Source organism: Panthera tigris, chromosome F2, assembly GCF_018350195.1.
Source record: "Panthera tigris isolate Pti1 chromosome F2, P.tigris_Pti1_mat1.1, whole genome shotgun sequence".
NCBI classification, from domain to species: domain Eukaryota; kingdom Metazoa; phylum Chordata; class Mammalia; order Carnivora; family Felidae; genus Panthera; species Panthera tigris.
The window spans coordinates 78765749-78783871 of NC_056676.1; the positions used below are offsets into that span (position 1 = coordinate 78765749).

Sequence of the window (18123 nt, forward strand, 5' to 3'; positions counted from 1 at the left end):
TTCCGGGGTGAGCTCATTTAGGACCTTAAATACCAAAAACAGATTTGGATAGTAAGATTACACTAGATACGGAAAACTGAAATTTCTAAATAAAATACAACCAAAATCTAGATTGTATTAGGACTATAAATGTCAATCCAGGAACCTGGTAGCATATCAAAATGTTACTCCTAGGGGGTGGCTGAATGTCCCCTGCAGATCTCCTCTGGCCCCCTTCATTGATGGACATCTGAGCTAATGGGTGGTTGGTGTATGATCAGGCTCAGCTGTGTCCTTCTCTGGGCACTGACATTGGCTGAAAAGACCTGCATCCCCAAGGTCCAAGGTTACACCCTCCCTGTGGATGTAGGTGTGCAAGCCTCCTTGCCTCGATCCAAGACCACTCTGATGGGGCAAAGGCAGAGGACTGGAAAGGAGAGTTTGGGCTGCCAGCCCCCCAGGGCTCTCTGGACGTGGGTGATCATCAGAATTGTTGTTTCACATAAATCTCCACCTTTGAGCTTGTTTCCATGGAACGAACCTGCAGCATTATAGACAATGACCAAATCTGTTTTAGCCCAAGAATGTAAAAATTCGACATCAAGAATTCTACCCTGTTAATGGTACAAATTACGTGACAAAGGAGGTAAAAAAAAAAAAAAATTACATTAATGGCTATCCAAATGTCATTTCCCATAAACCAGCAGTAATTCCTAGTAAAAATTATGTGTAAAAGAGGATTAATCAAAACTACTTCTGGGTTTTAATAAAACTGGCCTTAATATCTGAAAATATGAAAAGTTCTTGTAGCACTTGCTGTTATATATTATAAAGACTGGGAAACATTAACAAGCATAATACACAAAAGTAAATACTCAGAACAAATATTTGAAAAAGTGACCATTCTTTATTTATAGATGCTATAATTACATAACTATAAACCCAGAAAGCCCTAGACATTTTGCTCTGAAAATCTTGGTTTGTTTTTTTAACTTGTTATGGTGAAAAATCCATCACATTTGTACCCAAAAATAAATAGCATTTCCCTATATTAACAAAAAGCTAGAAATTAAAATGACATAAAATCCCATTCACAGTAGCAATAAACCTATAAGATATCTAGAAACTTGCCAAGAATCAATATGGAAAATGTTACAAAATCTTAAGGATATAAAACCAGACCTGAACAAATGACAAGACCTATTATGTCCCTGGATGGGAATATGTTTAATTATGACTAACAAGTTATAATTTATAACATCTGAAACCTGACCTCTTGATCTAAACACATAAAGGCAACAGAGTCTAAAGATAGGAACGTAATGTTTTCAACCAGAATCCTAAAGATCACTTTTAAATGTAATCAAGTGATTTAAATTTTACGAAGAAATGTTCAAATGAACAAATTCAAAGTGTGTGTTCATAAAACTGACTCCTGGGGCATTTTCCCTGTCAGATATAGGACTCTCACAAAGCCACTCTAAGAAAACAGCATGTGGGGCGCCTGGGGGCTCAGTCCGTTAAGCATTCAACTTTGGCTCAGGTCATGATCTCACGGTTTGTGGCTTTGAGCCCTGTGTTGGGCTCTGTGCTGACAGCTCAGAGCTTGGAGCCTGCTTTGGATTCTGTGTCTCCCTCTCTCTCTGCCCTCTCCTGCACACTGTCTGTCTGTCTGTCTGTCTGTCTCTCTCTCTCTCTCTCTCTCTCTCAAAAATTAAAAAACAAAACCAAACAGAAAACAGCATGTTATTGTCCGAGGAACACACATACAGTCTGGCACACACTTCATCTGATGAAGATTCTGAGGGCGTTATTTTACCCCACTGTGGGTCCTGGATCGTTAATGGCTCTGCAAAATGATTCCACTCCCCTTTGCCCCTGGCCCCCAGGCTTGGGAAAAACCTTTGCAAATATGTCTGGGTTTTTTTTATTATTCCTTTTGAACAGGTTGTAACACCTCACTGGTTTCCTCATTAATTAGGTGAAAATTTTAACATCATGTTCATCTTGATGAGAATCCTCACTTAGATGAAAAAGTTAAACATGGGTCGCCTAGATGGCTCAGTTAAGTGTCCAACTCTTGATTTAGGCTCCAGTCATGATCTCCCCTCCAAGTCAGCCTCCACACTGGGCACAGAGCCTGCTTAAGATCCTCTTTCCCTCTACCGCTTGAGCGTTCTCTTTTAAAAATTAAATAGAAAAATAAACACATTTTGGAGGTCTTCCCTTGGGATGCCCAATGGATGCACCTATCAGAGTCAGCTAAACTTCACCAAGGAAATGCTGCTTGTGGGCTGTGTTAGCCTATCTATATCTGTCTTGGGTCACAGCAGCCATAAAACATTGCTGACTTTTTCTAATCTTAATTTTCTTCTCTATTAATCTTGTGTCTTGTTTTTTTGGTTTGTGGCCCCTTAAGTAATTTCTTCTAGGGGCCATAGTGATTGGAAATTTGGTTTTATGATCTCCCCACTAAGTGATCTCTGTAAATTGACCAACACTTTCTAGAGATCTATTTTTCTATTGGGTGAGAGAAGACTGAGAATCTGACTTGTTAGTCTTTGTCTATCTTGACCTCAATTACTAATCCTGTCCTCACCAGGAAGGAGAACATCTCTTTAATCTCTAGAGTGGAGAAGTTTGTGGGTCTGTGTTTACCCTTGACCCATGGCTAAGATTGCAGAATTGAAGCTGTAAGCTCTCTGTATGTCTGCGTCTATAATTCAGAAAGCCTTCTACCTCTAAGTAGTAATGTTTCCCTACATCCAAATGGCATTAATAAATTAGATTATAACATCTCTTAAAGTAAATGAGCTCTCTTCTGATTATCTTCTGAAGATAAGCACTCATGATTAGAATATCCCTAATTCTGGGAAAATAAGGACATTATAATGTAAGACTTCTAATAGGCTAAATGAAGAAGCAAATCCTTAAAATGTCATTCCTGGGGCTCCTTCATGGCTCAGTCAGTTAAGTGTCCAACTCTTGATTTCGGCTCAAGTCCTAATCTCAGGCTTTGTGACTGAGTCCCTGCTTCGGCCTCTGCACTAACAGCACAGAGCCTGATCAGGATTCTGTCTCTCCTCTTTCTCTGCCCCTCCCCCCCACCCCCACTCACATGCATGCGTGCTCTCTCTCTCCTCACCACTCCTGCAAAATAAACTTAAAAAAAAAAAAAACACTCCTTACAAAACCAAGTCGGTGAAAAGGTAATCCATAGACTAAGAAAAAGATCTTTGCAAACCATATGTCTGATGAGGGACTTCTATCCAGAACATATAAAGAACTCTTACAATTCAATAGCAAAAAGATAACCCAGTTAAAACTGGACAATCGACTTAGCATTCCTCCAAAGCATGTGTACACATGGCCAATAAACACACGAAAATATGCTCAAAATCATTAATCGTTAGGGAAATACCAAACAAAGCCACAGATGCCACTTCATGCTCCCCAGAATTGCTATAATTCAAAAAGACGATAATGTGGAGATACTGGAACTCTCCTATGTTACTGGTGGGAAAGTAAAAGGGTGCAGCCGCTGTGGCAGATTCTCCATTTTAAACACCACACTCTTTTCCAGAGTTACCTGTGACTCAGTAATTCTCCTAGGTGTCTACCTAGAAGACAGGAAATCATCTGTTCATGCAAAAACTTTTACGTGAATGTTCATAGTAGATTCATGATCACCCCAAAGCTGAAACAACCCAGCTGTCCATCAACTGACGAGCACATAATACAATGTGTGGTTATCCACACAATGGAATGCCAGAAGCAGGAAAGAGGAATGAGGTACTGATCCATGCTACAGCTTTATGGGCTTAAGAAGTCGTTATGCTAAATGAAAACCCATACAAGACACCGTATTGTAGGATTCCATTAATACGAACTGTCATCATAGGCAAAGCAATGGAGGAAAAATACGTTAGTGGTTGCCTAGGGCTGATGGAAGTGATGGCTTTCAGGGGTGACAGAAATGTCCCAAAATCTGTGGTGACTTTTGTATAACTATAAATCTACGAAAAACGTTGCATTAATACACTTAATACTGAATTTTATTATATGTATATTAGACCTCAAAGCTACTTTTAAAAAGTCCATGCAAATATTTTGATAATTCAAGTTCACCTAATTTAAATTTTTAGCAAGTGGAGACTAATATTTTTAATGAAAAGCTAGGTCTTTGATTTTTATCAGTGTTTAGAATATTCACATTTTTCATAATCTTAAATATGTAGGAATGATGTTGGCTCTTTTGAGCAGTAAACCTGTATCCGTTTAGGATGAACATCCCCAAGTAGAATAAAAATACGTGCTATTTAACCAGGCTCATTATGATGATGAGCTTGGGTTTATTTCGGCCTTATATTTTGTGATTTGTCAACTTCAAGGTTTTATGTTAAAAATCTTAGAAGTCTTTTAACTACTAGGTTAATAATACTCCCTGGATTCCTAGATGCTTTCTAAGTAAAACAGAAGCATGACACATGGATTACTAAGCTTATTATTTTTATACACTACAAAGAGGCTATATCTTTGGGTCTGTTAATATTTTCATTTTTGCCACCGAGAAGTTTATAAGGAATATGGCAAAAGCTGTGTTAGGTGTATTCATGAGCTTTGACAGATAAAATGCTGGTGTGTGGCCTACATTTCTCCATTCCTTCTGCCTATTTGTCCCTGAAAGCACTAGCTACTTGGTTCTAGAGTTACCAGTCTGTTGAGCCTGCCCTTGGGAGCAATGGTCTCCAACAAATACAACCATGTATGTGCTTCTGGTTTGCAAATAAGAGTAGTTTGGTCTTAGAGCACAGCGTTCAGGGTATTTCTTCTTCTCTCTCCAAACCCCTGTATACTCCTCAAAGTTCTTAAGCTCTCAAGAACTCGGGTATTAATGTCCAGTCTGAGAGTTTTTATGTGAACTTGGTAGCAAAGCAAACTTCCGGCCTGTAAGGTAAATTAACACCCTCAATGCACCTATGTGCTTAATCAGGCCAGAACTAAGGAGACCGGCTTTCCTCTGTAATCAGGAAAACTTCAAGATTAACTTCGATTATTGTGTCTCAGTGGAAAATGATGGAAGAGTGTGTTTATAGCCCTCCCTTCTGAGCGGGATTCTGACTCTATGGGAGCTATTTGATAACTCTAAGTTGTCACTGACTGATAAAAGTACAAAATAATTCTCACTATGAAATATGAATGAAACCTCCACACCCCCTCCACCCCAAAAAAGAAAAAAACCCCAACATTTCTGCTCCATGGGCACATCCAACATTTTTTTAAATGATTTATTTATTTAGAAAGCATAAGCAGGGGAGGGGCAGAAAGAGGTGGGGAAAGAATCTTGAGCAGGCTCCATGCTCAGTGCAGAGCCTGATGCAGAATTTGATACCACAACTCTGGGGTCATGACCTGAGCTGAAATCAAGTCAGACACTTAACCTACTGAGCCCCACCCAGGTGCCCCACATTTTTGGTGGTGGTAGTGGTGGGGTGTGTGTGTGTGTGTGTGTGTAACTCATTTCAACATTTTTGATCTATAAACGTGTTCTTTGAATTCTTCTCAAACTGGTTATGGTATCTCCTCAGTTTCCTCATTATTTACTTAAAATATTTAGTGCATCATCTTTATACCTGTATGAAGGTCATGACTTCCCTTTTCCCGAAATTCTCTTAACACAGTTTTGTTGTCCTGATTTGCATACCCTGGGAAGCTCCCTCTCTGGTGAAGGCTGCGTTTCAGTTCAGTGGGAAAAGGACTGGGGTGTGACGGCCACTGGTGTACCTGGCCCCCTCTCTGGGAGAGAACATTCTAGACCTCCTAGAACATACCACATAAGAAAGTGAGCTCCGAGTGGATTAAAGGTATAAATGTACAAATGTAAGAACATAAAGATTTTAAATATAAAAATGTGAATGATGAATCTACTAGAAGGACACTTAAGAAAAATGCTAATCAAACTGGTGTGCTGGAGACCTTCCTGAGCCAGGACAGGAAAGTATGCCATTTGAATATTAAGGATGCTAACTTTTATCTTTCCTATGGGTTACATAAGATTCTTGCTCGTAAAATTGGTATTAAAAGGATGAACATTCTCTCAGGCTATTTGTGTTTTGACTGTATAATCTTGTTACTCAAAACTTTACACGCTTCAGTCCAATTTTTCTTACCATAGGGTTTCCTGTCTTGCTAAGGAAGGTCTCCATCATACCAAACTATTTTTCTATCCATACGTAGCTCTTCATAGCTCTATGAATAGAAAACAGATCTGGACAGTTATGCACTACGGCACGCGTGGAGACTTTCTCTGGAGCTGGGATTATGGGTGACTTTATTCTCCTCTCTCGGATTGTTTGCTTATCTCCTTAAGCAATATATGTTCATTGTAGAAAAACTACAAAAGCAATCTAAGAATTTTAAATGCCTTCTCTCTAGAAGGACACGTAAAAGGCATCAAAGGTATGGGCTTTGGCGTCCACACTACCTCCCTCCAAATCCGTGCCCCAGGCTCTTAGCGAAGGGGACACCACAAGCAGCTTGCTTTCCCTCTGCCTGATCTGCTCTTCTCCAGTGTACAGGGAGTTAATTGCAGACCGAGAGGCTTGTTGAGGTTGAGATGCTGTATGTAAAGTGCCTCCTATATAGTAGAGGCTCAATAAATAGTAGCTGTAATGAGATCTGTCGATCAGGTATCCTCCTGAGTAGGGTATCACAGTTTGGCATTATCGGCTTTTTAGATGACTATTTGGGGGGGGAGGGGGTAGAATAACCTGTCCTGTGTATTATAGGATGCTTAGCAGCATCCCTGACCTCTACGCATTAGAACCTCCCCGCCCCCCACTACTGGGCATCCAAGTACCTCTGAAGGCCTCCCACCACGACTGAAGAGACGACTGGGGTCCGTGACTAGCCGAGCGCTGTCTGTGATCAGTGGGAATAGGACCATGCTGCCGTGTCCAAACTCAAGAAGGGGATGTAGGTGACCCCCCGGCCCCCCCAACCCCCATGTAGAATGTGTATTTGTGCACAAGCTGTCAGGGCAGAAGGCTCCAGATCATTCCAGGGGCTGCCTTCTGGTTGTGGAATCCTCGGACAGCATTGGGGTTTACTCAGGCGAAGGGCCTGGTGCAAAGGGAGCCCGGAGGGTATGCTCAGTGCCCGTGTGGGCTGAAAATTCATCTGGACTCTGCCTTCCTGATGCTCGGTTATTCCTGGATTCCCCCAAGCCATGCGGGCGAGCAGGTGGTAGTGTGAGAAAGGTGGGATGGTGTGTATGTGATGCACAGGTGGCCGAGCACAGATTAAGGGCCTGGCAACTCGGTACTTTGGCCATCGGAGATTAGTACGAAGACCACTGATCGCTTGAGACCCTGCCCGTCCCAGGTCCTGCTTCATTTCCTCAGCAGGCCTGTAAAAATACCTTTCCTTGGCTATTATTTCCAGGACGCCTGTGGGGTTCAATGCTCTTGAACTTGAGCATTGGTCTGTCTGAGGGGAAAGACCGGCAGTGTAAAGTAGGATCATCAATCAGGTAGTGTCCTCGTTGAAAGGTCCTTATGCCTTTGCTTTGTGCTGCCCTGGTCCTGAAGATGGGAACATGTGTGGCTCTGGGAAGCCTTGCCCTCCTTCCCACCTCAGGTGGGTAATCAGGGAATGAGGGTTGTGGCTGCCTTCCTCCCACCCCACCCCCACACCCCCACTGACCCCAGGAGCCTTGGAGCTGTATCCCTAGCTCTCCCTTTAAGCAAGAACATTGACCGGCAGCTGCAAATAGTAATTTCCTCCATCTCGCTTGTTCTGAGGCTGCGTTCTTCCCAGGCCGTCCACCACCACTGACTAAGCACTGGGAGATACTATGGCTTTGCCACATCTGTCTGACGCGGCCTTCTCCAACCAGCCGCCTTTGCTCTAGAGCTCCTGGCTAAGTTGACTGAAGTTTGGTCAGACCTCTCTTGCTCTTAGGGTTTTCTCTGTCCACCCCTGCTTCCTTGCTCTAACAGTCGCCGATGTTGTCACAATACGCCTCCGGCAATCCTAGTTCTGTCTCCCGGTCGGTTTCCTGTGGCTCTGCACCCATACCGTCCTTCTGCCAATGGCCCCACCAGTGCATCTGAGCAAGATGCCACCCCTGTGGGCCTGGTGGGCCCACCTGGGCACAGAGGGGTTGGTCTTGCTGAGCTCTGGGCTTTTCAGCTTGGCCATCCTTGGGCCTGGCCCCACTGGGAGGCCTTATCCAGAAAGCTTACTCGACACCTGCTGACCTCCCACCCCTGGCTCACGCACTCCAAAATGACTTCGGCCCTCAGCACAGGCCATCCCTGCTGTTCTCTCTTTCTGCCACATTTTTAAAGTTCCTCACACAGCCCTTCCCTTCCCCCACACACCTCTGTGGTCTTGGCTCCTAGAAGGAGCCACGGCGTTTATCAACAGGGATCTGCGAGAGGCTCACAGAGCGCCCCAGTGTTCCTCTCCCCACATGCACAAAGAGCGAGTAAAAAGATCCTCCAAGGCCCAGAGCAGAGAAGGGACCAGGCAGGACAAGTCACAAGGCTGGCAGTAAAAGCGTGTTCTGAGGATATTTCACCTGAGATGTTCTGTCTCCTAAAGATAGGGGGTGTTGCACAGATCTCTGATCTTTGTCCCGTGAATCTCCACTAAAACCGCAGAAAAGGAATTTTTTTAGGCTCTGAATCCAGATGAACAGGAAGAGGAGGGGACAGACACAAATCGCTGTAACCAGGAAGTGGTGGGATGGTAGGACTTCCTTCTGCGAGGCATGGGATACTAACCGGAAGCGGGCAAAGCCAGGAACCAACCGGACGTATGCCACAGGATCTGCAGAGAACTCCAGGGTTGATGGCCCCGGGCACTTCTAGAGGTGGGGTGGAAACAGGCTGAAAGGAGGAGGATTCCATGATTGTCATCCAGAAGCCTCCGTGGAAACCCTCTCTCGCACCCCTGGGCCCCCTCCCCTCTCCCTGGCAGAAGACTGGAGCTTTGTTCACTGCAGTGAGTCACCGAATCTCTAGCCCAGAAGACCCCTGAACACTTAGGGACAGAGATGCTGTTAGAAAACCAGAGGGGGCTCAGTCGGTTAAGCATCCAACTTTCACTCAGGTTATGATCTCATGGTTCGTGGGTTCGAGCCCCACGTCGGACCCTGTGCTGACAGCTCAGAGCTTGGAGCCTGCTTCCGATTCTGTGTCTCCCTCTATCTCCCTGCCCCTCCCCTGCTCACACTCTGCCTGCCTGCCTGCCTGCCTGCCTGCCTCTTTGTTTTTTAATATTTTTGAGAGAGGAAAAAGGAAACCCAGGTGCTAAGTGGCCATGGTGCATACGAACGTGAACTGCTTTGCCTCTTTTCCCTTCTCTGCTCCCAAACGCTGGCAGCCCAACCTTCGTCCTCAGACGTGAGTTGGAAAGAGTAAACTCCACGAGCTCTGACCGGCTTCAGGGATCCCTCAAAAAAGGGCCCTGCGAGGGCAGCCCACACTGAAGCTGAGTCAGAAAACTATCCTGTGCTCAGACACCCCATCAGCTCCTTATCCCCCACTCTTACACATGAGCAGACAACCAGAGGTTACCAAAAATCCGAGGGAAACCTCCAACAAAAAGCAGAGGCCAAAACAAGTGGGGGGAACAAGATGAAATCACTGGGACAAAGCAGGAAAAACTTAGGAAAAATTATTAATGTCCTCAGATACTGTATTCATGATGTGGAACAGGATGCTATTTTTTTAGGGGAAAAGGTGAGAAAATAAAGGAGCTCTTGAAATTGGAAAAAGTAATGCAGACCCGAAAAACTCCATGGGAGGACAATGTAAGATGAGTTTTCTTAATTTTTTTAAATGTCTGTTTATTTTTTGAGAGTATGAGTGGAAGGGCGGTGGGCAGAGAGAGAGAGGGACACACGGAATCTGAAGCAGGCTCCAGTCTCTGAGCTGTCAGCACAGAGCCAGACTCAGGGCTCAAACCCATGAAGCATGAGATCATGACCTCAGCTGAAGTCAGAAGCTTCACCAACTGAGCCACCCAGGGCCTTGGTGTTTGAGGAAATGTCCAGGAAATAAGCAAAGAACAAAGACGGAAATAGATAAAAGACCCTCTCAGGCAATAGAAGCTGTGAATAGGGGTTCCAGAAAGCAAAGCCAGAGAAGAAAAGTGTTTAAAAATGTCTTCCTAGAAATTAAGGACCTGCTTTCCAGACTTAAAGGGTTTACCAAGTCCCCTTGCACGCACTCCTCCCTACACCTCATCATGAGGATCCAGAACGACAGATAAAGATTGTATGTCTCGAGAGGAAAACAAACCCCATACACAGGTACACAGGACCAAATGTCAGAATGTCTTTAGACTTCTTAACACCACATTAAAAGAGAATTCTGCAGCAATACCTTGAAGAATATGAGGGAAAACGTTTCCAAACCAAAACTCTATTCCCATTCAGAACAGTAGCCACAATAACGGTAAAATCAAGACCTTTTTGTAGAAAGGTCTCCAAAAACGTACCTCCCATGGGACAATTTTGCAGAAAGCTCCCATAGGATATGCTCCAGCAAAATAATGGAGCACGTAGTGAAAGTGGGATTGAGGACACTAGAGATCTCGCTCTCTCTCTCTCTCTCTCTCTCTCTCTCACACACACACACTCACTCACTCACTCACTCACTCACTCACTCGTGTTGAAGACCCAGAATGACTGCTGTGTACCAAGCAGTTAGTCTGGATTGCACAAGGATGAATCAGGCCAAATCTTGAGCACTGTGATTACCAAGAGACCTACTACGACCATTGCTAGATCCTGGGCTCGTTTTGTCTGAAAGTGTTTTCTTTTTCTTCAAGAGAACGTGAGCTGGGGAGAGGGAGACAGCATCTTAAGCAGGTTCCACGCTTAGCATGGAGCCTGACATAGGGCTCGGTCTCACGAACAGTGATGGGACTCTGACGCTAAGCAACGAGACGGTCCACGGCAGTAAGTCCTAGATGCTGCTCTCCTGGGGGTGGAGCGTGTTGTCTTACTTGGTTAATATCTTCTTACAGATGTTCACCACAACTGTGAAGAGTTCAGTGCGGAAGGAGAATATAAGCGGGAAAACAGAATTTACATTGAGGGAGTGGGGAGGTGGGGTCGGGGAAACCATCTGAGACCTGAAGAATGGGTAAGGGTTGACCAGGCCCCGGGAGGGTGCGCTCCACATGGACCAAAGGAGCAGGGCCCGGGCCCCAGATCAGGAGAACACCGGATGCCCTGAAGGTGCCAAGAGAAGAGTGTGGCTAGGGGACGGCCAGGAGGAGCATGTTGGACGCCGGGCCAGCCGGGCAGGGTTCATGGCAGGAATTCGAGCCATGGACTTCCTCTGCCCAGAACCTATTCATGGCTTCTCATCAGCTGAGGACAACAGAATCCTGGTGGTGGGGCGCTGTCACTGGCCAGAGAAGGCATGCTCTAGCGTGTCACTCGGTCTGATTGGAGAGGCTTTGATTTAACTCAGAGCAGACCGTGATCCCTGACATCTCAAACCTCGGGAGAGCCAGGGCTGGGTAGGCCCAGAGTTGGACCATCACCTCAAAGTCCCCTACAGGCCTCAGGGCCCAAGCCCCTGGGAGAGGTTTATCCACATGACCTTGTTCTGGTTGCTCTGGTTCACCTAGGGACAAAGGAGGGTGACAGGCACGGGGTGGCCCCTGGCCCCACTACTCTGTGCTGCTGGTTTGATTGAGTGCCGTCTGCCCAGCTCCTGGAAGATGCCTGGTACAGACGGATACTCGACAGGTCGTTTGTTGAGCCCGTGAGAGCAGGCACCAGATTTATTGTCAGTGAGGCGAGGGACAATCCGGGAAGGGGAACGATGTGTACAAAGGCAGGACTCTGCGGCCCCAGTCCCCTGCCTGGCATTGCTGATTAAATATAGACTCTACTCTTTCCTGCCAGGACTTTAAGAGGAGGTGGCTTGTGAGCTGACAGTGACATTAGAACAATTAAGAGTGCCTGGGGAAATCTAGACCCCACCGCGAGAGAGGTAGGGAGGAGGAGCGTTTATCTCCTGTTTTAATTATTATTAAATACTCGGTAATTGTGCTGGGCCCCGGGGACGCAATCTGCCAAGCAATTAGACCCAGCCAGGCCTCCGGAGGGAATTATTGGGGGAAGCGGTATTTCCAGGCGGTGAGCTCCCCAAAGCGAGGCAGGGTCAAGGGGAGGGAGCCTGCCGAGCTACCTGCGGGGTCAAGAGGCTCCAAGAGACAGGGGCAAAGTTGCTCTCCCCTCCCCCACAAAGCCCGGGCCTGGGGACACGTTTGGCCATCTCCCAGAGTGGCAAAGCCGCTGAGCGCCCTGTGTGGCAACCCTAGGTGACTCCGCTCTGGGCTACCACCTGTGCCCATCTGCCTGGGACTGGGGAGTCCCAGCACAAGAGACATGGAGTGTAAAGCCCAGGAAAGTCTCAGGCAAACCAGGACGACTTGGGCACTCCGTGGTTGCTGGCAACACCAAGTGGGGGGCAGACCAGTCTGTCCTCTGAATGGCTCACAAAGTGGGTTATTTCCCTGCAGAAGCTGGAGCGGCTCTGCTCCCCCGCTGCCTCAGTTCCTGTCACACACCTTCCGTCTCTCTAGGTGGGCTCCCACCCACCAGACCCCAGACCCACATGTCCGTGGGGGCTCCAGCCAAATGGTTGCCTTGGAGTCCAATAAAAAGACCGTAAGTATGGGGCGCCTGGGTGGCTCAGTCCGTTAAGCGTCCGACCTCGGCTCAGGTGATGATCTCAGTTTGTGAGTTCAAGCCCTGTGTCGGGCTCTGTGCTCACAGCTCGGAGCCTAGAGCCTGCTTCTAATTCTGTGTCTCCCTCTCTCTCTCTCTGCCCCTCCCCTGCTCATGTGCGCGCGCGCGCTCTCTCTCTCTCTCTCTCTCTCTCTCTCTCTCTCTTTCTCTTTCTCTTTCTCTTTCAGAAACAAATAAATGTAAAAAAATTTTTTCCTTAAACTTTAAAAGACCGTAAATAGATGTGGGAGACCAGGAAGGGAGGGCGAGGCACCCTGAGCCTAACTGTGGGGAGTCTTCTCCGCTCTGGGGCCAGGAGGCTCTGGGGCCAGGAGGCTCTAGGACAGGCGGAAAGGGGAGCTGCCAGAGACCAGACACAGATAGACCACTACCATTCCATGGCCAGGCACGGAGTGGTCAAGGGGTAGCATGTATGCTGTTCTCCCTTCCCACCCTCTGTCTCCCCCCAGCGTCTGCCACTGACCACCCCACACAGAAGCCAGAGGCGCCTGGGGGATGCAGTCCGCAGGGTCGGCCTCCCGGTGCAGAGCAGGGCAGGGTGGGCAGGGAGCAGATCTGGAGAGCGGTCGGCACATGCATCCACAGGAGGGTTATCCGAGAACCGAGCCTCAGAGCCCTTGAGTGCAAGAGCTCCAAACCCAAGCAGGTACCTCTTCCAAAAATGTGAAGTATCCGGGAGGTCATGAGCCTTCCAGCCACACAGACCCTGGCCTTACCCACCGTCCGGGCTCGGTGTCCTCCACCATCACACGAGGCTAAAGACCCCTCAGTATGGAGGGCACGGAGGGTGGGGGTGAGGGGACGGGGGCCTGCAACCTGTGTGCAGGATGGGGGCACGAGCGAATGCACAACAGTGCTTGTCAGCTCTCCTCAGCTTGAACTCTGTCCTGGCCCACCTTGCCTCTATGCATAGCATCCGGCAGTGCTCCTGGCAGAAAATACCGTTTTCTTTGCCTTCTGGCCCCTGCTGGCTCCTGGAAGGGCTTAGACTAAGTTAGGCAACCTACTCTCTTCTTTGGCAGGTACCTTTTGATCCTCAGGTGCCAGACAGGGTCTTTGTGAGGATTAGAGGTGCTGAGAAGGTGCCTGGCACCTGGTGAGGATTCCCCAAAGTCCTCTGTGGCTACCAGTGCTGTCGGTTCTTGTTGGAATTAGGCTGAAACGAAACCCCCTGCGTAAATCCTGCAGCAAGCTCCCAAAGAGCCTGCCAGCCCCGTTCTATCGAGAAGCCACCGGCGACCGTGGCCTTTGTGTCAACCTGGTCCCTAGTTCCTTGGCCAAACTCTAATCCGGGCACTGCTGGGAAGGGTTTGTTTTGTTTTTATTTTTTTAATGTTTGTTTTGTTTGTTTATTGAGAGAGATTGAGAGCGAGTGAGTGGGGGAAGGGCAGAGAAAGAGGGAGACACAGAATCCAAAGCAGGCTCCAGGCTCTGAGCTGTCAGCGCAGAGCCCAACGTGGGGCTCGAACTCCTGAACTGTGAGATCATGACCTGAGCCGAAGCTGGGTGCTTAACCGAGTCACCAGGCACCCCTACAGCGTTTTGTAGATGTGCTTAAAGGCCAGAATCAGGTGACTTCCCTGAGGAAGGAGAGACCCCACCTGTGGACATGGCTTCGGCCTGTATTCGAGAGTTCCAGTCTGCCCTTCCTGGTGGTTTGCCCTGTGGATTCTAGACTCACTGAGCCACAGCTGGGACTCCACAACCATGTAAACCAACTCCCTGGAATCTCTTACTGCCTAAGTCCCCCTGGTTCTCCTCTGGTTGGGCATCTGAGCCTTGGAAAGGTTGAGGGACTTGCCTGGGTTTACTTGGTGAGAGGTGCAGACCCTGAGCCCTGCACTCCCCCCTCTAACTGGGAAAGGTCAGGGGCCCAGGGATGAATGGGCACTGGTTATGCCCCCCATGTGCCTGGGGATTTGGTGCTCTGCTCCCCCATCATGTCCAGCACTGCAAACTACAGCATGCAGGTGGTAGATGTTTGTCTCCAGAATGAACAGAAGGGCCACCGCTGGCAAGACAGCTGGAAAGGAGAATCCTGTGCCCACTCAGAATCCCTCAGGGAAAATCCCCTCCCCCAGCCTCCTCATACCTTTTACGAGACTCCACCCACTCACCCTTCAAAAGCCATCTATTCCTGGTGCTGTGCACTGGGGCATTACCATGACAACGGGACGACGCAGGAGGCCGGTCAGCCGGCTGGCTTCTCTGATGGCTCTGTGGGGACCTCATGGTATGCAGAGCGGCTGTGTGAGCCAGCAACATCTGCTCCGAGCTAGGATCCCCTCCCCTCCCCAGGCTCTACTTCCAGACAGCCCATGGTGAGGGCCATAAAAGGAACCCTGGCTGAGTTCTGATCCCAGCTGAAGCCAGGAGCAAATGGGCCCCACCAATACCCTAGGGAAAAACTGGCCCTAGAACCCCCCCAAAGGGACCTGCTGGGCGCATGGTGCTCCTGAGGCGAGTAGTCAGAGACCAGTGTCCCAGCTGTGTCACTTCAGCCTGGAGCTGGAGGGGCCAGCCTTCTCTAAGCTGGGCGGTCAACAGACAGATAGCTGGACTTGAGGGTGCTGGGCCCACATGCCTCCCAGGGTAACGTGTTCCTGGTCATTCCCTCCCCACCCCTCCTCAGGACGGCCCTCCACACCAGGTGAGTGAGGGCAGGTCCTCCCTGTCTGCAGGGGGGGTGGAGGGGACTGTGGGCTGCACATTGGCTATGCCCATCACTCCTCACTGCCTCTGCCCATCACTCCTCACTGCCTCTGCCCATCACTCCTCACTGCCTCATAGACTCCAACTCGAAGCTGTTCTAGAATTCTCAGTCATGACCCCACAAGGGGGAGGTCCAATCACTTCTCCTTAACCTGTGTGTCCTGTCGCAGCTCCAGGTCTGTGGAGGAGGGGGGGAGAGGCGGCATTGGCTGGCGTGGCTGGCTCCTCTCCTTCCTCAAGCCTTTGCTCAAATTCACCTTTCAGCCCTGAGTGCCACTTGCACAGGCTACCACCTCCTGCTGGCCTCCAAGTCCCCACTCTGGCCGCCGCCGCCTCCTCCTCCTCCTCCTCCTCCTCCTCCTCCTCCTCCTCCTCCTCCTCTGTTCTGTGACCCCACTCAAATGTGGGACAGCATCACTTCTCTATTCACCACATTTATTATCTCTCATCCCGTACTATATACAAGCTCTTCAAAGGTATCTTTGTGCCTGCCTGGCATATCCTAGGCTTACAATTATTTCTTGAATGAACTAAATGAGAAAAGATGGCTCAAAACAGAGCTCACCTTACTAAATAATAAATGTGTGGTTTTGTGTATGAGGGACTAGGTTTGTGCTAAACATGCCCACAGAGCACAGTCTACCTTTAATTAATACTTTGGCCTATTTGGGATTCAGCATTTGGTCAGCACCAGGGTGTCTGATTTAGCTCTTCCCTGCATGACCTTGGCATGATGTATTTTAACTTCTCTGGTATAAAAAAAAAAACCATGAAGGCTGCTGCATACAGGTGTACCTGTTGTGCACTGCACAGGCAAGCTGGACCAAGGTGGCATGTGAATGGAAATAGGGCTGACCCTCACCGAGCTGTGCTTCTGGGGCCAGAGGCTATATCCATGCAAAGGAAAGAGTGATTTTTGTCTTTGTGAAGGTGCCATCTGCTCATCAGATGCTGTGGCCACTGGGTCGTATCTCAGTTTGACACACCACACTGTCCAGGGACACATTAGTCCCATTTTACAGCTAAACATTGATGGGACTGTGGGGAACCCCCAAGTCCTCCCCACAGTCTTAACCTCACCTGCTCTGCCATCTGCCCCTGATCTCCACTTCTTTACCTCTCTCTTAGTAGGTAATAGATGCTGCCTTTGCAGGACACATGGCCACAGGACCCTGGACAGATGGCCGACCATATTAGGAACAAGTCTTGGTGGAGGGAGGGAGGGGACTGGAAGGACGTGCCAAGAAGAAAAGAAGACACCGTGAACACAATTATTAATGGGGATAAGGGAGACCCTCATAATGGGGTGGGGGGCTGGCAATGTAAACAGTTTACAAACGAGGCCGGGTGAGCATCAAAACCTCTGAGAACCTGTAATGTGTTTTTGCTTGAGCAGAAATGTTGTCTGCCCTAAGCCACCCTGGCTACCCATAGATGGGCATCATCATGCCAACCACAGATGTATGACCCAAACCAAGTTTGGCCCATCAGATTCTCTCTGGGAAGTGGAATCAAAATACTGTGAATTAAGAGTAGGAAGACAAGGCGAGAGATCAGGTCAAGTGGGAGCATGGGTGTAGCCCTAACTTGACGTGAGAGACCCGAGAGCTGTGAACTTGACTTGGGTCGTTGGTCACGCGCTGAGCAACAGGATTATTGATGACCCTACATCTAGGCTGATCAAATGATCAGTACCTGATCATGGTTCATCAGCTTGAGCCCTACATTGGGCTCTGCTCTGCCTGTGCATTGGATCTGTTGCTTGGGATTTTCTCCCTCCCTCTCTCCTCCCCCCTTTCTCGCTCTCGCTCTCGCTCTCGCTCTCGCTCTCGCTCTCGCTCTCGCTCTCGCTCTCGCTCTCGCTCTCGCTCTCGCTCTCGCTCTCGCTCTCGCTCTCGCTCTCGCTCTCGCTCTCGCTCTCGCTCTCGCTCTCGCTCTCGCTCTCAAAATAAGTCAATAAAATAAACTACCCAATTCCCATCCCTGGTTCTGTTCACCTGGAACTACTTGCAGTCCCCACAGCTGCATCCCTCAGGCATCGGGGTTGGGATGATGTGGAAGCCAGAGGTTCACAGCAGGAACTGGACCCCGCACAGGTGCGGGTGGGCCATGGGGCTCTGGAAAATTTTATAGCGATATGTATATTGTTCCTCAGTAGATTTTTCCAGTGGCTCAGCCTCCCCCTGCTTTTGTAACGTTCCAGAATGTTCATATCTGTATAACAAATAATCGCCAACAGCTAGAAAGAATGTCCATCTACCATGGACTGGCACGCTTCTAGAGTGGAACTCAGCAGTGAGAACAAATGCCATAACAGGCAATGTGGGTGAAGTTCACACATACACAAAAGAAGCAGATATTAGCAAGTACACACACATGGGTCCATTTATTTAAGATCTTAATATAATCAGAGGTCAGGAGGGTAGTGGCTTTGCTGGGGTGTCCGTGCCTGGAGAGGGTGAGGGCAGCTTCTGGGGTGCCTGTCATCTGCTTCTGGACTTGGGACTTCGGTGATGTGGATGGGTCAGTCTGTGGAGGTTCATCAAGCCGCACACTTAAGATGGGTATACTTTTTTGTAACACCTGCCATGCTTCAATAACACTTAAATTGAAAAAGAAGAGAATCTCAGCTCCAGATTTGTTTTCAGCAG

The 18123-nt window shown here is 48.3% G+C and overlaps 1 protein-coding gene across 3 annotated transcripts in view; it reads right to left on the reverse strand.

Moving 5' to 3' along the window:
* The window catches only part of LOC122234964, a 44936-nt gene extending 27278 nt beyond the window's left edge, over window positions 1-17658 (reverse strand). For 2 of the 3 annotated variants that reach the window (XM_042973197.1, XM_042973198.1), the window contains exons 1-4: window positions 17470-17658; window positions 16553-16699; window positions 8769-8873; window positions 368-520 (exon numbers count right to left, since the gene is read on the reverse strand). In XM_042973197.1, the coding sequence (XP_042829131.1) occupies window positions 368-520; window positions 8769-8873; window positions 16553-16699; window positions 17470-17500 (436 nt within the window). In that variant the 5' untranslated portion in view covers window positions 17501-17658. The remainder of the gene's footprint in view (window positions 1-367; window positions 521-8768; window positions 8874-16552; window positions 16700-17469) is intronic. The other variant, XM_042973199.1, reaches the window with a different exon arrangement.
* Between the last annotated feature and the right edge of the window lie 465 nt (window positions 17659-18123).